Here is a 24189-nt window from a genome sequence, read left to right as displayed (position 1 = left end):
TCTGTAGTAAAGCCATTCAACTGGTGGTTACATCTGTGAATAACATCTTCAAAAACTAGCTGCCAACAGCAAACCCAGAAGTGCTCCAACTCTTCCAAGCTTAGATATGAGCCCATTATTTCTTTAAGTGCATTTACAAAAGAAATACTAAGTCACAAAGGTTCAAGGGCCACAGGTTTCAATTCTGTATTTCTTTTGTAGTTAATCCATCAGACTATTTGGCTTTTGGGCAGAGTAGAATATAGTGCTGAAGGAGGCCTTGAAATCCTTTAGTCCTTTCTAGTCCACTGCCACATCCCCACTAGCATCTCTTCTGTCTGTCCTCTTTAAGAGAAACAGTTTTCTATGCTCTTCTTAAAACTCTTCAATGACAAAGATAATTTTTTTCCCAATTCCTTCCTCAAGATGCTCTTTATTTCCCCTCCTCCCTCCCCCCCCAATTCAGTTCTTTATCTGGGGGTAATTACTTTAGTACTTTAGTATAAAGTTTATTTAAACACAAATAATTGCCCAGAGACCCACAAAGGTACTTACTTATTTTACATGTCTTATTTGCACTTCCCTCTTGCCTGCCATGTAGGGTCTGTCACACTCTGATAGTGCCTCATCTCAAATTAGTGCTGTAAACTCTTTTGGGGCAGAAATGGTGCTTGGGCTGGCCATGCTGCATCCTGGGCAGCAGCCATTAGGTGCTACCATGGTTGAAATGTGTCATAACCTGGCCAGGCAGATGGATTTCTGAAATGGTATAGATAAAAGGTGAATATTTAGATTTATTTGTCTAGTGGTGACTATTGCTGCATGAGTGCTGCGACATTTAAAACAGATTTTGCTCTAAAAAAGTGGTGTAGTCTATGTAGTTCATTGATCCTTCCTTCAGACAAGAGGCTAATTGCAGGATTGTTTAGTTGTGCAGCTACTGCTCTGGCCAGCAGCAATTACAATGTTCTCCTGGGGAGTGCCAAGGTAGCTATAAAAGGGGGTGAAAATATTTGGGTGGGGTTTTCTTTTCTTTCAGCTGGGGACCTTTTAATCCAAGTGCACCTGAGAGGCAATCTTTGGGAACACTTGGTTCTGGGTAGGTCATTTGTTGTAGTGAACTGGGTTTGTATTTTTCCAGTGCCTCTAATTAAGCTGGACTTGAGAGGCAGAATGAATTGGTTCTTTCTGATGAATCATGTTTTGTCCCCTCTAGTTTCAGACCAAGGTACCATCACACCAGGGTGTGTGCAGACAAAACAAAAGTCCCAATCCCTGAAATCTTACTGTGTCTTTTATTTTCCTAACCAGTAGATACCAGCAGCCTGCCCCCTTCCTAGTAAAGACAACAGAAAGATATGAAATAAAGATACTTGTAGAATTACTTTGAGGACGGATTTTTGAAGTTTTGTTTTTTACACAACAGAATCTGTGTTTTGGGAAATCATTTTTTTCAGTACTATGATTTATTTTTTTTTTCAGTGAATGGTAAATGTGGCCTTGCATGAATCCAAATCTTGGTTGCACATCAGAGCTAAGGATGTTGTAGCAGGTAGTTGCTGAGTGCTAAGTCATGTGTTACCAAACTGTTAAAAGTCACAACTGATAAAATTGTGACTTTTATTATTGCTTGTGGCAATTGATTATTCTCAACTGCTTAAAGTGAGAGTTGATGAAAGGCTGGTATGCAGAATGTGACCAGGCTGAGAACTGTGTTATAGAAATGTAGGACCTGCCAGGCTGGAGTAGATGGTCTGACCTGTTGGTCACTGGGACAGGGACCGGTACCAGCCCCTTAGGACAACTGACATGAGTTACACTTGCCTACATGTTTACCCCTATTTTGCATCTCCAGGTAGACTTTTGGGACTGTTTTAGAGTCACCTCCTGGATTTCATAAGCAAGAACTCAGGTCTGGAGATGTTCCTGCCAGTCCTGGGAGGAGGTGGCCTGGCCTCAAAGGTGCCACAGTTTTGACTCGAGTTGCACTGGGACTGTGCAGTAGTTTGGTTGCCTTTACCCTTTGCCAAATCATGGATACCCCTGTAATCTTTATTTCTGTGACCTTCATTGCAAGTTCAGTAACATCATTCTTGTCACTCTAACCCTTGAGGATGTTTCATTGTTCGTGATTGTTTTTCCTGCCCTTTGCCAATCCATTTCTAATTGAGAAAAATAGAGCAGCAAGAACTATCTTGCAAGGTTTGTTTCATATCTGCTTCTCCTGCCCTGAGAAAAACTTCTTCACAGCAGTGAAGTAGTACTCCCACAGCACCAAGGTTTTGGATTTCAAGTGGCCAGAGCACTCAGCAATAGGAAATGCACATCCTGGAAATTCAGACCTCCTGGCTGGAGGTCATTGAAGCCTCTGTGGCCAAGATGGTTCCCTTCAAAGGAGGGCAGTCATCACCACTACTCATCTTTAAGTGGCACCTGCCTTACCCAAACCTGCCTTCTGGCCAACAAAACAAGCTGTTGTTGCAGAGGGCAGAGTGGTGCAATACAAAGATGTGAGGAGAGACCTGCCTTCAGTGTACCTGTGGGCAGTTCCCTCTTCAGAGGCACCTGCCATTGCTGAGCAATTGCCTCAGCTAATTGGTCACTGTTTCCAGGTAGTGCATAAATAGTTATTTTCATACATATTTATTCACATTAATATTACTCCATATCACCAACATATGAGGTGATAAATTCAAAGTGTCTTATAAGGATGTTGACAACTTATTTGTATGACAGATTGTTTTTTTAAGGTTAAAAAGGGGAAGATCAGTCTGCTGGTTTTGGTTTTGTTTATTGCTTTTTTTTTCCTTCCCAGTAATTGAGAGTGGATGAAAAGGGTTTCAGATTGTTCATCTGTAGAAACAATGTGATTTATCTGTAGTCTTGGTCCCTGAGAGTGAGCAATGCAGAAAGCACCTGTAATTTAATACGAAGCCAATGCGAGGTGCATTGATTTTTACAGCAGGTGAAGATGATGCAGGAGTAGCCTCTAGCATTACTTGCAGAGCAGGGGAGGGAACTGTCTAATTTTTGCCTGGTGGTGACAGTATAGATTTTTTTTTACACAACTCAGCAAAAACCACTGTTCTGCAGACATCATAGCAGGTTGCTCTAGGTTTTGTTTTGCAGTTAACGTATCTCAACAGTTTTACTCTATCTAGGTCTTCTTTCTTTTTCCTGGAGACTGAGCATCGTTTTTTATTTGCTCTTGGTTTTTTTTTGAAAGGAGAAGGAAGGGAAAGGTAGTTTTATTTTTAGTTTCTTGTGAGTATCTTGTGGATATTTTGTTTTCCTTATTTGGTACACTTCTGTGATGATCTGAGAACTGAGAAACTCATTTTGCTGATGGAATCTGTGGTTTATTTGCAGAGAAGTTGAGTTGCTGCTGGGTGGACGTAGGGGGAAGAGGGAAGGTGAGGAGAGCCAGGCATGTTCCTTGCAGCTTTTCAACTCCATTTGGTTTAAACGTAAACTTTTTTGAAACTGCCCCTCCTGCAGAACCCATTGTTGAAAATAATGGGGAATTCAGGCTTCTGTTTTCATTTATGACTCAGCAGAGTTAACAGTGTGTTAAATTACTGAAGCAGCTCTGATGTGATTTCCTGTGTGTGAGAAGTGGAGAAAGCCAAACCTACTACATTAGGCATCACTGTGTGATATAAAATACAAGGTGCTCCCTTTAGTCCCCAGTTCCAAGTGAATATATTGCTCCCATTTGCTTTCCTTACTTTTACAGTGAGAGCAGCACAAGGGATCATTTAAATCCTACATCCTGCAGCTCTCTCTGGGAGAGCAGCACTTACAGGTGCTGCAGGAAATAAGTTTCCCTTCGCAGAGGCGCGGGGAGGAGGTTGGCAGTACAAAAGAGCTCCTCTTCAAATAAACCAGCAACGTCTGCAAAGGCTCCTGAGACGGTGCCACTGACAGGTATTCAAAAACCTTGGTCTAGCACTGGCTCTGCTCCAAGTGCTTTGTTCTCTAGAGGTGCCCTGACAGGGACTTACCCTCCACCACAGGAACAGGCGATGCCTCCTTAGCTGGAAGAGAAAGTGCCCGGTGCTGCTCATCAGCCAAAGGAGAAATGTCCCTGAAAGTGGTGTCGCTCTGTGGCAGTTTCTGAGAGCTTTGACAGCTGGTGATTTGCTGGGTCGGTGGGAGCAGGACTTGTGCATTGTCCTCATAGTGGGCAGTGGGTGGCTGTGCCCTGCCCATCTCCCAGCTTGCTGTACATTGTGTGGTAGCCTTGGTTGGTCCAGTTCAGGAGGCTGTTCTCCCTTTTCACAGCTCTTTCCCCATCGCTGGTTACAAGCAGAGTGAGAGGCTGAATGGTAGCACTGTTTTTTTATTAAAAGAGAAATACCTACAGTGTGAGACACCAGGACTGCAGGGTCCAGATTCCTTAGCCTCTTGTTCAGTATGCTCCATTTTGTTGTTCTCCAGGCATCCACGGGAGACAGGTATTGTAACTCTGGTGGAATCGAAATCGGGTGTGCAAAGACATCACAAGTAACGTTATCCCCGATGAAGGCTTTTTCTCCTTTTTATCTTCAGTTATTTTGAGGAGAACCCTGCTCTCGTGGCACCAGCTGGCTTGGCTATCTGTAAACCTTTTTTCTTTTTTTTCTGCTGCTGTGAATCAGGATACACAGGGAAATTTTCAGTAGCAGAGGGGAGCCGGCAGTTGGGCGTCTGTTAATAGCCTGAAAGTAACTAATGAGGATGTGCAGTCGGAGCGATTGATTGAGGAGCTGCAGTCCTGTGTGCTGCTTTTTCGCTTGCTCCTGCAAGCTGTGGGAAGGGAGGGGGGGACGGAGGGACCCAGCTTTCTCCTAAGTGGAAGTAGCACGGATCCCCAGGGCCAGGTGGCCAGAAATGGAAGTTTAAGCTGCATCTGCCTCTTGAAAGGAAAAACGGCAGGAGTCAAAATGTCACTGTCTGGAGTCACGGCTCACTCCTTTCCTTTAAGATTCAGAAGATAACAATGGACTTTCTCCTAGGAAGTGATTTTTTTCCCTCCCCGTGTTGGGGGGTGTTTTGTGAAGCTGGATTCCTTTAAGTCTGGCAATTGAGCTGGAGATGGGCAGCAGTTGTGATAAAGGTATCTGTATGTATATGTGTGTGGATCTAGCTGTACATAAAAATACACATCTGTATAGTATGTGTGTGTTTGTGTAGAGATTTTTAATAGTCTGTATACTTTAATATACCTTTATTCTGGTATTTATACTAGAAAAAGATAGAAGTGCATCTTGTATGAATATTTATGCTTGTCAGATCAGCCTGCATGGATTTCAGATGCCAAAGTCATTTCTCAGTAAGGTCATATTGCCAGAATGAGAAGTTGACCTATTTTTTTAATTATTTTTTTTTTAAATCTGCAGAAATATATATGTCATATTACCTGGGCAGTTACGAGTCTTCTGCTGGTTGCATGGCTTGAGCAAGTAGTGTGATCGTATAAGACTGAACTTTGACCTTTGTCAAATTGTGTTCAGCTGTGACTAAAACTGAGCCTCCCTGTGCCTTAGTTTTAGCTGTTAATTACTGCATTGCTTATGTTTAAAAATAAAATTTGAAGTTCTCTGAATACTAGCTCAGAAACTGTAATAGAATGCTAAATATGTTTGAGTATTGACATTTACCATCATTTTTTATTTTAATTGGCTATTATCTACAACAAAATCAGATTCACAACCTGGAATCTGCCAATGGAAATGCCACCGTGATGTACTAGTTAAATAAGATATAGAAAAAAATAGGTGAATGTAATTCAGCAGTTTAGCAATGCACTGAAACTTTGCGGAGGTGTCTGTCCTACAGAGCATAAAACCTGACTATTCCCCACCCCCCAGCACCCATTCACCTTCTTTTTTTTTTTTCCCCCCCCTCTTCCATAGAGGTCCCAGCAGAGAGATCTCCTCGCAGACGGAGCATCTCCGGGACCAGCACCTCTGAGAAAACCAACTCCATGGATGCTTCGAATACTTCTCCTTTCAAAGTGCCAGTAAGTGTCTCTCTCTCCTCCCAAGGAGGTTTTATTTCCTCATTGAGTCGGAGGAGAACATTAAAATATCACAGTGTATAACTAAGCTCTGAAGAGAAGGAGCATTTAGTTAATATTTCTGTAGAGCAGGAGGTACTGCTATCAACTGTTATGTATTGTCAAGAGATTTTTGGTAGATCTGTAACATGCTTATTTTCACTGCCTTAATCTGAAGTTGCAAACAGTGGAACATCAGTGTTAATGTGGGCAGCGACCTAGATAAATACTTTTGAAGTCATCACCAGGGATTGCATTGCATATTCAATTTTGAGGAGGAAAAAAGTTCCTGTAGGTTGGTGGTTGCATGTTATTTTTCCCTCCTGTCGTTTTTCCCACATATTTTTTTCATATGTGAAGTACATAGAAAATTGAAATGGCTTTAGATTTTATTTAGAAGCTGATGAAATGTCTGCAGGTGTGTTCATTGCTCTTTAGCACTTCAGTTTTTGTCATGAGTCTGGGTGGCTGTGGGTCTGCAAGAGACATTTTCAGTTAAGAGTCCAAATTTTCTTGCTTGTCTCAGTCTTTGGTCAGGGTATCCAAGAGCACAAAGACCTTTCTATTATTAGACTGAGGGCTAATGCTTCAAGTTAAAATGAGGTGCTCAGTAATTTTTTAACAATGTTTGTTTGTGGTTTATCATATTTAACTTGAGAATTGCAAATGTTTTTCGTACCCTTCTTTATTTTTTGCAAGTACTCTGACTACTTTAAAATCTTAGGGAAAACATGAGAAGAATTGTCTAGTGAATATTGGGGGGGGGTTATATTCTTTATGGACATGAGTCCCATCTCTGAACCTTAGTGTGTATGTTCTTGCTTTGCCTTTGATAGCACTCACCCCTTTTAAGCACACTTCCTAGATCACTTTAGATTCAAACCTGTGTGAAACTTGTTTTTTTATTAAATCCTGCATTGTGGCATTTAAAATATATATATATATATAAAAAAAAAAAGCTAAGGATTTAATGATAGGTATTTAAATTATAAAAATACTGAGGTTGGTCAGAGTGTGTAGAATGTTTCAAGCATCCTGGAGGCTCATGATTTATCAGAATTAAAAAGAGACCAAGGAAACAGTGGGTGGACTGGGTATCCATACTTGGTCACTTTTCTGTCATGGAATAATATAGATTGGAGGGAACCTCTGGAAGTCTCTGATCTATCCCCCTCATCAAAGCTAGACCAACTTATATCAGGCATTTCCCAGTCAGGTGTTGAAAACCTCCAAGGATGCAGAGTGCACTGCCTTGGTGCACAGCACGTTCTGATGTTTGACTAAGAGTATTTGTTTTGCAGAGGCTTCCTTGTCAGAACAGGATTTGAACTTCTAATGCCTATTGAAAGATCGTGAATGACATTTTCTTCTAGTTCAAAAAACATCTGAAGTAGCAGTTAAAGCAGAATACATTGCTTAGCTTGGAAAAGAGAGAGCTCAGAGCAAATAATCTTGGCAAAATACCTGATGGAAGGGAATAAAGATGATGGACCCAGGCTCTTCAGACAAGGGGCAGTGAGCACAAACTGAAATACAAGAAATTCCATTGAAATGCAAGAAAACCCATTTATTCACTGTGAGATTGACCAAACACTGGAACAGGTTTTCTGGAGAGGTTATGGAGTCCCCACCCTTGGAGATACATTCAAAACCAGACTGGATGCACAGTCCTAAGCATCTTGCTCTGGTTTATCCTGTATTGACCAGGGGGGCTGAACTAGACAATCTCCAGAGGTGCTTTCCCATCTTAGTTGTTGTGTGATTCTATAAATTATCCTGTATCACTCCAATTACCTGTTTGGTGGTCATTGGAGAAAAAAGGGTCTTGGTCTAGTTGCATGTGAAGTTGCCACAAGAACATTCTCTCATGTCAAGTTCTGAGATTTTTATGCTGAGCCCATGGGCCACAGAGTTCCAGGATGATTTTTGAACTCCAAGAGCCTTCCCAAGTCCTAGCTATTCTCATCTTCATTGCCTTAATCTATAAATAATTGCCCTGGCCTTTAGATATATGTGTTGTTGTTAGTCTGATTGCAAGGATTCAGAAGTGTTTGATTATTATCTGTGTTGGGGTTTTTTCTTCCCTTTTTCTTTGTTCATGGTGGTACCATTTTTTAAATGTTGACTGTATCTCTTAAGTCATGTTTTAATGTTTCTCTGATAGTTCTCTATTACTTCTTAGCTCCTGCTGCCTTTCAAAACAAGAACCTTGCAGAATGTTTCTCATTTCCCCTGGCAGTATATTGGGCTTTTAGGACTCTGGCAAATAGGCTCAGGAAGCAGTACAGGGCTGTGTTGCTTGGGCATAAACCAGCAAAAAACCTAGAAGCTATTTGTGCCACATGTAGCTGGTATTATGCTGCTTTGTCTGTTTGGCCACCTGTGTACCCAGGAGCATAATGCACCCTCCTGCCTTTGTCATAGGGACAAGGCTTCTGGCTTGTAGGTTTTGCTCTGAATAACCCATTTCTGTGCTGTTACTCCTTAGCATGTTGCAGCACAGGTGGGGTCTGAGATCACCCTGTTTTACAACGTGCCAACTTCTGATCTGTTTAAAAGGGCAAGCTGCAATTAGAAGTCAGGTTGCTTAAGAATACAGATGAACTCAAGCCAAAACTCCTGAAATAAAATATCTTGTTAACTTTGTGGATTGGCACAAATCTGATAGGTGGGTGATAAGACAGGGAGGAATCGTGTTTCTTCCTTTCATTTGTATTAAGAATTTCCCAGCTCTCAGAAGTGGGTAAGATGACTTGGGTGCCTGTGGAAGTCTCATATCAGTGGTCTGACTAGAACTTCAAGTGGAAGATGTAAGGGAGCCTAGGCTGGCTTTACATTTGTACATCATCTTGATTTGACAGGGATGTATTATGTATATAAAGGAGATGAATAACAGGAGAACTTGTGTTTTTGTTTCTCCCAAACATTGACACCTCCAGCAGAGGTTGCAGGGCTATAGGCAGCTGCAGTGTAGTGCTGTCTCAGTTATTCTTTCTGTGGACCTGACTCTGTGCCATACCTCTGCTACTCACTGCTTGGATTTCTAACAGAAAGCAGCTTAAGGCAGGGGACAGCTTAACCTTCTTCCATACTGATGGAAAATTATGCTGAGACTTTCATAATAAGTTGCTTTTACAGCTTTTTAAGTTTGCCTCTCAGAAGAGCTATTTAAAAGCTGTCTTCTCAATAGGACAGTGGCTTCCAGCATGTTCTGTGCAGGTTTTTTTTTTTCCTTTGGAACACCAGGCAGTGGTACTTACTCAGAAAAAAAGGCATCTGTTTTTTTAATACTGCTAATTGGAATTTGTTTAGCATCTGGAATTTTGATTCATAACAACGTAATAGCCTTTAAGTGAACATTTCCTTGACGAGACATTTTTTTAAGTAATCATTTCAGTGACAGTGGTCAATGAAGGATTTCATTGAAGGGGCTGTTTTGCAGAGTTCAGGAAATTTGCCTTCCTACCTCCTGGATGTGTGCTGGTGGAAAAGACATATGTTTAAATTTACTGTTGGGTGAAAAGTAGAATTTCAGTAGTTACGTCTTTCTCAGGACTAACCACTGAATGGACCAGGATGTGGAACGTGTTTGTTCTGGTTATCTCTTCACCAAGGAGAATAAAGTGCATTCTGCTAATGCTGACATGGCACAGCACAAGGCATACAGAGAGAGATAAGGGCTCTTGGTGCGTGCTTGTCCTTTTATCTCTGCCATTCTCCTAAACATTGTTGTCTGCAGGTAAAACATCAGTTTCCCTCTAGGTTTGGTTGTTGTCATTGCAGTTTGACCACCTGCGTATCTGGGAGGAATATTGAGATAGAATGGAAGGGCACAAAAGGCAGGAAAATTGAGGTGGGAAGCGTGTGTGTCTTCTCACATACAGACAGATGTGTCCTGCTTATAAATACACACCTATAGGAAAAGTCATCTTTTAAATAATGCATATTATTTGACTGAAGAAACAGGGAGGCAGACGGAACTGGCTAGAAGTGGGCATGGTGACGCATGGATGGGCGAGAAACCAGCTTTTCCCTTCCCACACACACCACGTCCTGGCAGAGCGTCTCCGGCGCAGCGCGTCCTGTTCCCCAGCACGGTGACAACCTACCATGTTCCCTCACTGCTGTGCCATTGGAGTCAAGGGGCCAGGATAAATAGGAGATTATCAAAATCCTCAGAGCTCCTGCAGTGGCAGGGCAGTGAGGAGCTGCTAAATCCTTCTTCAGACTCCTGTTGTGCTCTCCAATTTTTGCTTCTTTGTGGTAGGCTTGTTTGTGAGTTGCTATTGCAAGTAATATATGATTCATCCATGTCTGCTGGCTGTTAGGAAAAAAAAGACAAGAAAGAGGCAAAGAAACAAGTGGAAATGAGATAGGAAAGCCAGAGCCCAGTCTTTGAAGTAAATAAAATTACTTTTATAGGAACTTTGTGTGAATATGATGGGAAGGCTGATACGTACAGATTGCCTTCCTTGGTTTGTTTCTAGTCAAGAGTATAATTGGATCTATAGAAATACTGTCTGCCTCTTTGCTCTTTAAGAGCACTGCTAAATGGAACAGAAGACAATGCAGCCAGCCTAAGTGAAGGTCAAAGCTTGATGAGATCTCGTGGCTGCCCAGCCTCATCTTTTATGCAGTCAGCAAGATTGTTGCTTCTCTGGAGCACTGCTCTGCTGCCGTCGTGCTGCCAGGTTAGAACAAGGCTGATCTTTTCTGCCCATGTGACCTGATGGCACACAAGTACATCTTTTTAATTCTGTGTCAGCACCAATGCAGTGATGAAATTTTTGATCCACATTAATGTGAGGCACCGTGGCATCCTTCATGAAAAACTGTCCGTGTTCAAATCTACCCTCCCTACTTTAAGATTAACATTTTTAATTCCACTTTACCCGTTTTTCTTATAGCAACTGGCTTAAATGTTTTTTATCATTTGCCTGTGATGTGATGGCTTAGGTATGCAGGCTGTTAGTCCATGGATTTTCTGGGTGCCACCAAGTTCTCATCCATGTCTTTATTCTGGGGTAATACTGTTGATAGGCTCTCTAACCTTCACAGTATCTTCCTGCCAAAGCGGATTTGTTGCCTCCAGCTTGGGCATTGAGTCAGATGATGGGGGTATCCAGCCTGTGACACCGTCTGGTGGACCTCAGCAGCAGAAACGTTTTATCTCATGTTTGGTGTAAACCTGACTTTATCTCATTCCCCTGGAATTAATGTAGGGGGATCTATGAGAGTATAAAGCTTTAAACACAGGTCACATTCCAGCTGTCCTTGGTTTAATAGTATTTAAATGTGTAGCGACTGATTTTCTTCACCTCCAAATCATGGCTTACTGAAGTTATGTGGAGTTTAATTAATGCATCCCCTGCAAATCAGTCCTTCTGGCCCCCTTATCACTTTTCTTGCTCTTCTGTTTTTAATTCCCTTTTTATTTGATTCCCCAAGCTGTGGTACTAAAGTTCACAGGAATGTGTGTTATCAGTTTCTAATTGCTCACAACCCTTTGTGTTATTTCTCTGTCCTTGCTGGCCCTTGCTTCACCTCCTAATTTAATATAGCTCAGTGTAATTAATGTGCTGTTAAACTTTTCTTCCAAATCATTAACAAAGATGTTGAACAGAAGCAGTCATGCCACTATCCCCACCACATCCCACTGGACCCTTTCTCCTTCTTTCTTGATACCTCACCACTTGTCATAATTACTCTTTTTAGATATTTGTGCACTCAGCTCTCAGGTTTATGTTACTAGCCTTGACAAACCTCCCTTCCACTCATTTTTCTAATTATTATGTACGTGGTATTATCACAAGGTTTGAAGTGTTGGGCTGCCTCCTGGCTGTCTGCCAGGGTACCAAAGAGCCAGGGGCAGGGAAATCATTGCTCCTTTCCTGATGTGAGGGAAAGACAGAAATGCAGCCCCTTGAATCATAGTGAGGTAGGCTCAAGGCCATCACTTCCCCACGTTCTTCACCAGCTGCAGCAGACTTGTTGACAAACTGTTGTTTGATTAAACACTCTGATGGACTCAGGTGACCTGTTTCTTATAATATTTATTGTGTGTCAACATTGTTTTTTAGCTCTCTAGACAGACTTCTGGCCTCTATTTTTTAATTCCTGGATATAGGGGCTTTTACGGATGCTCTTGTCTTATGATAGTGCCTGATGGGGACAGCTCCCACCAAGGAGCCAGGCTCTGCTCCCAGTTCTGTCCATGCAAAACACCTTGCTGAACTGAGATCTGAAAAGCTGGTGTCGTTCTTCCCAGCTCTTTTTTCCTCATTGACTTTTAAGCATGATTCCCAATTATTTGGAAATAGGATCCCTTTGGACCTTTTGGCTGCATATCACACTGAATACCTGCAATCTTATGATACATTTTATTTACAGATCCAATATCGGTGTATTCCTGTTGTGGTATCTTCTCCATTTCCTCGTGTTTTTGGGGGTTTTTTTATTACTGTTCTTAAACATTCTGCATCCGTCCTGTGGCAGCAGAATATTTTTCACTGGGAAGTTGAAATTGTTACCTGGCCAAATCTGCAGTGCTGTCCCATCAGGGGAAAAATACCTTCCTGATCCTTGCTGTTGATCAGCTTGTGTCCTGAAGCATGACAATTGCTCACTCTCGTTATTTTTAAACCTGACTAATGCAGCTACATATGTTGTTCTTCCTTATATAAACACATAATCCTTTTTTAATCTAGCTGAAAAAAAAAATGTCTATGTAATATCTTGTGGTAGAGAATTTTACAGCCTGATTTATACATAGCATTAGAAAAGGTCTCCTGACAATCACTTAAATGTGCTGTCTCTCATGTTAAATCGTCCCTTGGTTTTCTTACGTAACAGTGTGCATGAGGAGCTTAGTTAATTTCCATTCTATTTGTTTTATACATCTATAATCCCTTCTTGCTTTTGCTTCTTAAATAAGTAGTTGGTCTTTAAAACGTATCATTTGTAAATCCCTCTCTTGTCTACCCTTAATCAGTTTATACTTCTGGCATTTAGCTTTGTTCTGGTTTTCTTGCAGAGATGAGAAGATCAGAAGAGAGTGGTACATTAGTGTGAAAGCTACAGCAGCTTTACCTAATACCACTTCACTTTTATTGTGCTTTATCCTTTGTTTATATGTTCAAGCATGTTTCTTACTGTTGTGCCTGAGTTGTGCCTGTGCACAAACCACATCTTCAGTGACATAGTGCCAGGCTTTTTGAGTTGATGGTGTAATTTGACTGTTGTAATTCACTGTCTTATTCTCTTTATATCCACTGAGCTGTGTACATAGTTGTTTTCATCTGCTTTTCTTCTGTGTGAGTGGCTGAGAGCCTTTTCAAAGGCTAATATTTTAATAATGAGTGTTACTGTGATCATAAGCAACCTTCTCCACCTCCTTGCTAGTTATATTGTGGGATTTCTTGTTCTACAGGGGATAGTAAACTTCATCATGGTTGCTTTTAATCCCTGGAATATCCTGCTATAGTTGTATGTTTCTGTTTTATGACCTGGCTATTTTCCCCTGCTTCTTTGCATCTCAGAACTTCACAATGTTACTGGCATAGGAGAACATTTTCATTTGGCTATGTTGTGGTTTTTTTTCCTTGATAGCTGTTCATAAGCAACTTAAGAAATTAAATTCTTTGCATATTAACAACACACAGTAGTTGGGAGGCAGTTCTGCTGTTGTCCATAGTCACTTGAGTGTTAGCTTTGTACCATCCAATCCTTCTCAGAGAGAACAAGTCTCACTGCTCTGTAAATGAAGTTACCCCACCTGCTGTTATTAATAATGCATTAGTGCTCCTCATCAAGAATTATAAATGTTTGAGATGCACTGCAAGCCTCCAGAAGGCAATGTCTGTGTGTTCCCAGAAATACCTAAAGTAGGTAACAGTGCTGCAAACCACAGCACTGGATATAAGGTGAGCCTTAGTCATTGTCCATCTTATCCTGGTTTTTCAGTTTTGAAACTTCCACTAATACTGTGGCATTTATATTCATTGTTGTAGTTATAGTTTTATCAGTTCATGGCTGAATTAACCTTTCACTATGAAAACAACAAAGACGATCATTATTTATTATGCATGGGCTGTTCTCTCCGAAGTGAAGAATCAGAGGGTCCATAGGGAGCAATAGTGAGAGTCGAGGAGCTCATACTCGGGCTGTCTTTGCATTTGTTGTGCAGTTCATGGGCTGTTCTACTCAGATTAAGGACAGGTAGTTGTCATCTGGGGCAGAGTGAGCATTTCCTCAGAGCTGCCCTGGGCAACCACCATCCCTGAGTTAAACATACCTGGAGGTCAGAGTTGCTGTGCCTTCCCCATGAAGCTATGGAAGGAAGTTACAAAAGCCTGCTGAATTTATCTGAATTTCTTCTATGGCAACTTCATCTTGGCAGAGTGAGAGGGATGAGTTGCTTAACTTCCCAATGAGATGAATAGAATTCTCAGTGGGATTGAATTATTTTTAGATGTTGTAACATCGGGATTTCTTATGCCAGTGATTGATGCTTTTGGCTGAGGTGATGAACCTGCTCTGAACCTATTCCACATGCCTGTGTGTGCTGTACCCTCTCCCCACCATCTCTCCATTCTATCCTTGCTCCCCTAAACCAGTGGTTCTGAGAGGAATTTGCTCCAAGCTTTTTCCCATTAGGTGTGGACCATCAAATCTGTCTGTTGGGAGACTGAGGCACAATTCTTCTGTTATTCTCTCACTGGACTCCTCATAAAATAACTACGTTTACATGGTACTGATCTTTTCAGATTGCATCCTAGCTAATTTATCCTACCACATATTTAGAACTTTATTAAGAACGTAGTCTCATAATTCCTGGCAGTTTAGATAATAAGGTTACATCTTTTTGCATTAGGGTGTTTGTTTTAAGGAGTTAAATTTGCACTATTTAAAAATATATATATATGTTCCATGATGGAATTTAGACACTTTGTTACATTTAGGTACAAGAACCAAACAGCTCTGTATTTTGTGTTGGTAAGAAAAGAAGCAAGAGTGGGTTTGTCTTTTTAATGGTATAAGCTACAGTTATGAGTATTAGAAGGGACTTCTTCTCTAAAGAATGAAAAGGAAATAAAACTTTCAGTTAGCTGGTATTTTTGCAGATAGAGGTGTATTTTTCAGCACTACATCTTTTTTATACCTGCATTCAGTATTTAAAAGCATTTCCTTTGGCAAATGGAAATCGAAAAGCTCTGGCACATGTGAATTTTTCATGCTGCTCCCAGGTTGTCCATCTGTAAGCACTGGCCCAGTGTGAACTGCCAGCAAGGTACAGAGAGCAAATTATTGCAAAGATTTTCAAGTCTTTTGAGAATGACCATTAAGTACACTGAATAATTTTTTATCCTTAAGTGTATGTTCTTACCCTAATTTATGTGTGCGTGTGTGTGTGTAGTCAGCCCTGGGTAGCCTTATTCAACCCCAGATAGCATATTTATTTCATTAGGGAATAGATCATGTTGAGTTAAACCAAGAACATGTTGCACTGATTTTTAAAGCGATGCCAATTTAAAATTATACATGCACACAAAAATGAATATTCACAGTTCCTCTCTGCGTGGGATTTGGAATGACTCAATATAAATGCCTTGGACCCCTGCTGAATTGGGTCAGCTTTGTCTTTTTTGCCCTTAAGGGGAGAAAACCATGATATTTTATGTTTGCAATTTGAGCAGCCTGAGAGGTACTGGAATGAAGCCAGCGTCCACCAGATCTGAATCCCTGTAGTTGGGTTTGTTACCTTTTATGCTGAGAGGTCAGAATATATGAAAGTGCCTTTGAAAGTGCTATACATCCTCTACTTGAATTCCAGCAATGGCCCCAAGAGAAGCCCAAGAGCATCTATTGATTACAGGGTTTTTTCAAAGGCACTTTTTCAATACCAGGACCAAGAAAAGTGCAGGAGCATGGGTAGAGTTTGAATGGCACACACAGCTAAAAAAATGTCTTCCCTTTTGGCAGTACCTTTTCCCCCAGCATGCTGTGTAGATTCGTGGAGGGTTGTTTTGCAGTATCTAGGTATCAAGTCTTTTTGACTTTATTTCCTATTTCAGGAAAACATAGCAGCTCTCACCCCTGAGGAGCTTGCTGGCTGGCAAGCCTCTGAAATTCAAGGGCAGACTTAAATGTAGCACTGCCTTCAGGTGCAGAAAGCAGATTGCCTCTTCCTTTGTCCCCTGCAGCACCTCTCCTACAGGGCATCCCAGTTTCCCTGTGCTGCCTGTGGCAGGCCCTGGTGTGTGTGAGCAGGTTGTTTCCTACACAGGGGTTTGGGAGAGGATGATATATGTGTGTCGTCAAGATCGTCCAGCCAGCATCAGGTGTAAGATAGGCTTTCAGTAATACCTGGCCATCCAAATCTCAGTGGAAGAGAGGAGACAGGCTGTATTTGCTGAAGATGTCATGGGTGTGGCCTGGGTGGATTTGGGGGATATTTTTACTGACAATTGAGCAGGAGTCACTTTGTTATTCATCAAATGAAGCAGAGTGAGAACAAGTGCCAGGAGACAGAACCCACCTACCAGTGTGCATGGAGAGGGGAACTGTGCTGTTTCAAGGAAGAGTGAATGGTATGGAAGAAGAGGGACAAACTGAATGCAAAGGGACCAGGAATAACAGAATGAGGAAGGGTGGAGGGGGTTGGAGGATGTGCTTGTTTAAGGGGAAGATAATAGGTTTTGTTTCAAAAGGAGAACTGAAAGTATGGGAAGATAAAGGCAAATAGGATGCTGGAAAATTTGTTTAGAGTTGCTTGCATATGTGTGTCTTGAACCTGACCAAATGCAGGCTTTGCTGTCTGGAAGCAAAACCTTTTCCAACACCTAACTGGCATCCTCTGGTGAGAAGAGGGTGATAGCCCCTCCCTTTGAGTACTCTAAAATCACAGAGCAGCCCAGGTTGGAAGGAACCTCATAAGATCACTTGGTCCAACCTTTTGTGGGAAAGGGAGTCAAGATGAAATGATGTAGCACTCTGTCCAGTCGTAGATAAATCTCATCATCTTCCTGAAGACATGAAAGAGATGTGAGATTTTTCAGAGTAAAATATTAAAGTCACCTGTTGTTGTGATAGCCTAATTTTTGAGTCTGAGAGGTGAACAAGTCACTTTGGCCTGGCTGAGTCACCTGGAGCCAATAAAACACTTATGCTTTGTCAGGGTTCTGCACAGGAAGGAACAGGAGACCTTGCTTGTCTCCAATTTGCTGATTTCTGTATTACGGGAGGCAGCTGTGGGCAACATCTGTCACCTGTCCCAAACCCAGCGTGTGGAGGTTTGCCTTGCAAATGTGTTCAGAATTAGCTGGACTTGACTCTAGCAAAACAGGGATGATGAGAGAGAGAACTGGCCCCAGCTGGCTATCACCATCACTGGACACGTACTAAAGTTATGGCTGTGGATCTTCTGGTTCAATCCACACCAAAAAAATGTTCACCTTGAGCAAATTCTGCCAACCTATCTGAAACATTCTTGGAAAGAATGAAACATTCTTGGAAACCTGGTTTCTCTGGCCTGTGTTTGGTTACATCTCCTACCAGCTGTTTTGTGAGGAAGCAGAACAGATTCAGCCAGTAAAATGTTGCTTAATCCTATTAGATTAAGATTCTCTGTATTTTCTTTGATCATGCCAAAGAACACGTGTGTATGTCTGCGAGGCCTGGAAACATTTTGACACGATATGGTTTATTTAAAATGCATATTAGGAGCAAAGTGATTTAAAGGGCTAAAGGGGAAAATCAAACGTGCACGTGTTGAATTATTTCTGTGATTTCCCCACACAGACAGATGCACACACCCCTTTGTGTATCAGCAGTACTCATGTTTCACTACTGGTTACACAGCAGTAGCTTTTGATGATCTGAGAAAATTTTGAGGACAGGCTGAAGGCTTGTTTGTCTGGGGAAAACAGAGGCTAAGGGGTGATACAAGGAAGCCTGCTGCAGTGCAGAGGGGAATTGCAAAGGTGTTGGAGCCAAACTTTTCCCTGCAGTGGCAGAGGATCTAATGAGACAGCACCTGCAGTTTGCTGTTTGGGAGCTTTTTGTTGAACACAGGAAAAGTTCTCTCACCAGAAGGTTAAAGCAGCACTGGACTGAGTTGTCCAGAGAGGTGGTAAAATCAGAGGTTTTCAAGACTTAGCTAGACAAAGTCAGAGTTAGGCTGCCCTAATGTTGGTAGAACACCTACCTGGAGCAGGAGGCAGTCTAGATGATCCCCAGATGCTCCCTCCATCTAATATTATCTTCTGTCTGTGACTGTTTGGTGAACAATTATAGTTCAGAAGACAGATTACTTGAAGTTTTATTCTTTTTAGATCACAGGGAGATTTTTGAGCTGAGCTCTGCTTCAAAGGAATACCAGAACTGTGTCTAAAGTGGCTAGTATGTCAAGGCTTTTGAAATTTTCTCTTCTGGCTAGTGGGACTATTGAAATTAAAAATTATCTTAAGACTTGCCTGCTATGTGTAAAGTTTCAAAGGAAAACCTGGGTGCAATAGAAGCTCATCATAAAGGACATCTTGTACTCTTAATCTAAGCTGTAATTTAAAGCATGGCATGTAAAGGAGCTAGCAACAAATACAGATATCTAAGACTTATTAAGTTATAATTGTGGGGTTTGGGGTCTCTTTTATTGTTGGAATTCATTGAAGTGCACCTGTAATGTGAGTAGTGCTAATTATTGCAAGTTGAAGCTCTCTCACACGGGAGGTGTCACGGGCAGTCCAGCCCTGCCTTTCTTCCTGCTCAGAGGAATCCCAACGCAGCGCGTCCTGCCGGCATCGTCAGCGGGAATCACTGCTGAGTTAGGACTCTGTGACAGTGCATTGATTGATTTATTACTGGCATCACTTCCCCTGTCTCACTTCTGCAACTTCTCATTTTAGGGCTTCTTCAGTAAACGTCTGAAAGGGTCCATCAAGCGGACAAAGAGCCAGTCAAAGCTGGACAGGAACACAAGTTTCCGCCTCCCGTCTCTCCGCAGTGCTGATGACAGGTAAGGTGCAGTGCAGCTCCCAGGCCAGTCTCTCCTCACCCAGAGGCTCTTCACAAACTCTACCTGAAGCAGTCTATGCACTCACAGAAGGAGAGCAAGGGGATTTATTGTTAAACTGGCAGAGGGGTGTTTTTTGGGCTGACTCTAGTATGTTAGAAGTTATTTAGTATACAATGTTCTGCTGACACAGGACTGAAAACTTTCACAGCTCTTAACAGCTGATGAAAAGTTCAGCTTAAGCATGTGGACTCAGATACCTTTTTCTGCATCTGTTTAAGCTGCAGACTATAAATTTCATGATGCAAAGCCATTGGATTGAGCAGCTTTAGTAAAACTTGCCTTGATGCACGCAATGCTTATCCACAGATGAGTGCAGTGGCCAACAGAAGGGATTATGCTGGTGCAGGCAGATCAGTTCAGCTAGCATGGGCAAAGCTCAGAGGCAGACTGTGCAGTTCAGGCACGTTAAGAATCCTTGCTAATGTCAGACAATTCTATAGTTACTGCAGTGTTAAATAACAGGTGGTCTGTTTTTCAGAAAACTGTAAAACTCGGTAACTTTTGACCTTCTTAGTGCTCCATTTGGTGTATTCTTGCTTGGTTGGTTTTTGACTGGTGATTCAGGCTCGGAATGAGTAGTAGATGAGGCAAGTAAAAGCTTTTATGCACAGTTTTTCTAACTATTTGTAAGGTCTGATGATTGTTTTTATTAAACATTACTCTGTGTTACATTCCACAGTAGCCCAGCAGGAGAACTAGATTGAGTGAAAAATAGGTTGCCCTGTACTTGAGGCCACAGCAGGCCCTTGTGATTTTACATTCTTTAGTGCTTTTTCCCTTCTCCTTTAGCTGATTTGAATTCATTAGTTGTATCTGTCATGCTGTGCTGCTTCAACCAATGGTGCTATCTTCTCCATCTGAAAGGCAGCACCATAAAACCATGGCAATAGCAAGGCTTCAGATGTTTGAGGTCTTGTTAAGTAAGTCCTCCAGTTAAAGACAAGACTGCTACTTAACCAAATGTGACTATCCGTGTGAATTATGTTGCTCCTGTAGTTGTAGTAATGCCCACCCAATGTGCTTTGAGCATCAAGTTTTGTTGTAAATCAGGGAGTTACAACTTCACTATAAAAAGCAACTCAGTGAGCATGAGCAGGTTAAAATAATGCCATCTTGTGATAAAGTACCTGTTACTTTGACCATTTGTAACCAGCTTTGTTTGAAGTTCTGTAATGCAGAAATTTCTCTTTGCTGTAAATAATGTATCTGTTTTTCCTTAACTTGGTACTCATGGTGAATGGGGACTGATGATACTTCCTTTTGCAGCGTAAGGGAAATGCTGTCATTCTGGGAAAACCAATAAATTCAGCTATAATTAATCCCTACAATTTTGGTTTAAGACATGATAGCACAGCAAAGCTGCCTTCTCTTTAAAAGCAGAACCCCCTCTCTTCTCTGCCAGCATGAGCCTGAATTTTCAAACAGATCTGCATGAAACGTGGATTTTCTCTGATTGCTTGCAAAGCATAAAACCCAGTGCACGTGTGATGGCATTAGGCACAGCTGTCTGCCAGTCCTCTCAAGTCTCCTTGGCATGGATTTAAAAAGGAGGATCCAGGAGCAAGTGAACTGAGAAGTTCTAGTGGTAGAGTCCACGCAGAGGTTTGGGGAACAGGACCCTGGAAAGCCAGAGATGTGCAGGATGTTAGACAAGCTGGTGGTTGCTCTTTACTTCCCATCAGGTCACCCTCCTTGCTTGGCCTTCTACACCAGCCTTTAGCAGTGCATCTTGTGCCTGCAGGCCAGGAGATAGGGCAGTGTTTTGGGGGTTTTGGGACTTGATACAGTAACCTGCTACTGATGACACAGAGCATTTATGATAATCAGTCTGTGTGATCTTCCTCCTTTCAGAGATATGTGTGCTGAAGTGAAGGGAGAGCACAGTTTGAAAGCCAGGGAGATAATATGGGAGGAGCCAAGCTAGGTGGAAAGGCAGCTTAGGTGAAGTTTATTTCGAGGTAAATCTTTGCACAAAGGAGTTTTGCCATTCAAAAGCATGAGCCTCACCTCAGGGTGGTTGCAGCCTCATGCTGCAGGTGAAGGTCACAAATTGCTCAATGTTGCAGTTACCCTTGGTTGAAAAGATTGAAGGTTTAATGGAGTTCTCTTTGTGTTTGTGGTCTAATCAGACAGTGCACTACTTCAGTGTACCAACTTGGAAAGTTTATGGTTAGAGCTTTTACATTTCCAATGCTTTTTATAAATTAAATCATAAAGGAAATTCAGTTCCACTGTAAGGTGAAGATTGCCAATAATTTCTTCCTTTCCCCCATGTTTCACTTCATATCTAAGCGTGCCTGGAAAATGCAGTTGGTGGGAAGAACAGCAGGAAAAACAACTCAGAAACCATGTCAGGCTGAAGAACAGATTAGTATACTGGGAGGGGATGGGCAGGGGGAAGAGGAGGCTAAAACCATTGATTTGTGTTTAGAGTTGTGCTGCTGTTGTTGATTTTTCAATGGGACAAATTAGGGACAACTGCTTCTGTGAGAAAGAAGGTAGCACAAAGCTGCTGACTCTTCATTTGTGAGAGGGAATTGCCCTTCTCTCACCTTCAGCTCTCCCAGCTTTCTCTGTGAGTCTCAAACTGTTGCAGTACAAACTCCCCTGTCCTACCCCAGTGAGTCAGCCCTTTTACCATTTTAAGCAGGTAATGCCAGGTGATGTCATGGTGTTATACAGGTTTTCAGGGCCAGGTTGGCTGATAGCATCTACCTTTTCTTGCTCTGACAAATACAAGAGCCCTGCCTTCAAAGAAAATATTATATAGCTTTATAAATTAAAACCCTGCAAGGATTAGAAAGAAATAGAGGCTGCTGTCAATGTTGTTTTTTCTCATGCTTTGGAAGTGTTTGGGTCCTGTTAAGAAAAAAGAGAAGTCTATAAATAAATACCTATAAAATTCTGCATTAAGAAAGATTAGTTCTCCTGGTGCACATCAAGATTTGGAATACTGTAACACTGCATGCCATTCCAGATGGTGACATAGGATGTATGCTGCCTGTTCAGAGTTGATTTAAAATAGAAAGGCTTCAGGGATACTGTAGGGAAGGAGTGATGGAGATAAAGTGCAGATTTTTTCATAAACAGATTTCCTGGTTTGGCAGAAAGCAATTGGCCAACCTACTTTTTCTGGCTTTTGAACTTCATTTCAGTGTCACTGGTTTAGTGGATGGGGGGAAGAGAGAGCTGTGGTGTCCCTCCAAGAATGGGCCCACCATGGCTGAGCATCCAGGTGTCCTGTGGAAATCCACAACCTCTCCCTCTGTATTTCTCATCACTTCTATTACAACAGGTTCAGGATGTTTGCTGGGCCATCTGTTGTACTTGAAAAATTGTGGTTTGTGAGAAGGTTTAGACTGTGTTTAGTTGTTACCCATGCCAGATGTAAGTGAAGCTTTTCAGAGGTGTGGCCAGTACAGCATCTCACCAGGTTATCAACAGGTCTTGTCAGGTTACTGTATCGTCTTGCAGAGCTTTTCTAGCCTGTTCCCCACTGCATTCTTTGAGCCCTTCAACCCTCACATTTGTCTCAAACATTTTCTCAGTGTCGCTAATAAATAAAACATGTTTTAAAAACCATGAGAAAAGACTTAAGGAAAATTACATTTGAAAGGAGACACCAAATTAATGTTTTCAATTTGTGGCCAGGACTTTGAGAATATTTCCAAGTGGACTAACAGTTCTCTCCTCAGTTTTGTTTGTGGTGAGGGTTGAGACTGGCTGCATATGGTCTCAGCGACTGCAATAAAGCTCTGCGGACAGCTGGGAGGGTTTTGCCCTGTTGGGATTTAGTGCCACGTGGGAATCCTCCTGCTTTACTAAAAGTCATTTTATGGCATTATCAGATAGTCGAGTGCAGGATCTATTGTGTCCTTGCTCAGAATGGGCTCGGGCAGGTTGCAGGGAAGCCAGTAGCCATGGCTCTGGGGTTCATGGTGAAGCGGTATCGCTGCTCCAACGGCAGCTTCTTCTACTTTCGGTAAGTTCTTGCTCCTCCCTCCAGTTTCTTTGCAGATTGAAAATAGCACAGAGCACATAAATAATAGAAGCAGGTCTTGCAGCGTTTTTCGTGTTCGTTCTAAATTTAATCACAGTTTAAAAAAAAAAGGTGTGTGGTTTTTATCCTGATTGAGTCGAAAGGATAAAAATCTGTGTTGCACAATGTGTTATTAAGTCTTGACTCACTCAAGAGCCTGTGTTCATTCAGCATATCTGTTTCTGTCTCCATGCTGGAGTGTGGGGAAAGGGGAGGAGTGGTTTGTTTCTGGAGAATCGTCTCACTTCTGGTCTGGTGAACATGCTTCTTTCAACCAGGTTTTTTTTTTTCAATTTTCATTCAGCTGCTCTGGTTTTTTGGTGAAAACTGAGCAAGATCTTAGTGCTAAGCCTGTTGTCACAAACCTTCAACTCTGGGCTCAACTGCTCTGTCCTGTCTGCAGGCTTGCTGGAGCCCTTTATAAAAACATACTTCTTAACAGCTGATGCTTTTCTGCAAAACTCAGGGTCCTTTGCAGAGCATTCACCTGGAAATCACTTAGCAGCAAAATGAAGCTGAATTGGTTAAGCATCTCTGGTCCAGCAAAACAAAAGAATTTGAAATGTTATTAGCAGGGACCGTGGTTACAGCAGAGAGAAGAAAACACTGAGAAATTCAGCAGCCTGTTTGGCTGCACTGTATGAGGTGCCTGTTGGACAAGCTGTGATCTGTAGGGAGAGCAAGCAGGCAGGGAAGGGCTTTGCAAAGGCAGGGCTCAAACAATGAGGCTTTGGGTAGGGCCTTGCAAAAAAAAGACCAGAGTCTCAATGGAAGCCTAAAGAAATAACTCTCAGAAAAAAACAGCGTTTGATTGAGGCCAAATAGAACTTGCATCTAAATAAGTTACCTGAAGTTTCTATTTTAAAAATAATAATGAAACTGGTTAGACTTGTAGAATTGTTGACCAAGGAATAGGATGTTCTGCTAATTGGCAGTTGGAAAACGAAGCGGGGTGTGGTGCCTGCAAAATGAACATTTGCAGAGGGAAACCTGAAGCTGCAGCACTGGTGGAGCACACCTGTGTTGCAGAGGATGTTGCCGACCTTAAGGTCCAGTTCA

At 41.9% G+C, this 24189-nt stretch overlaps 1 protein-coding gene across 1 annotated transcript in view; it reads left to right on the top strand.

Annotated features, from left to right (window-relative positions):
* The window catches only part of RASAL2 (RAS protein activator like 2), a 95746-nt gene that overhangs the window by 39202 nt on the left and 32355 nt on the right, over nt 1–24189 (top strand). Inside the window, exons 3-4 of the mRNA XM_009994642.1 lie at nt 5877–5983; nt 18922–19031. Of these exons, the coding sequence (XP_009992944.1) occupies nt 5948–5983; nt 18922–19031 (146 nt within the window). The 5' untranslated portion in view covers nt 5877–5947. The remainder of the gene's footprint in view (nt 1–5876; nt 5984–18921; nt 19032–24189) is intronic.

This window comes from Chaetura pelagica, unplaced genomic scaffold (assembly GCF_000747805.2).
Source record: "Chaetura pelagica isolate M959 unplaced genomic scaffold, ChaPel_1.0 scaffold363, whole genome shotgun sequence".
Taxonomy (NCBI): domain Eukaryota; kingdom Metazoa; phylum Chordata; class Aves; order Apodiformes; family Apodidae; genus Chaetura; species Chaetura pelagica.
The sequence above is the reverse complement of the archived record's forward strand: the minus strand, read 5'-3'. Positions and strand labels throughout refer to the sequence as shown.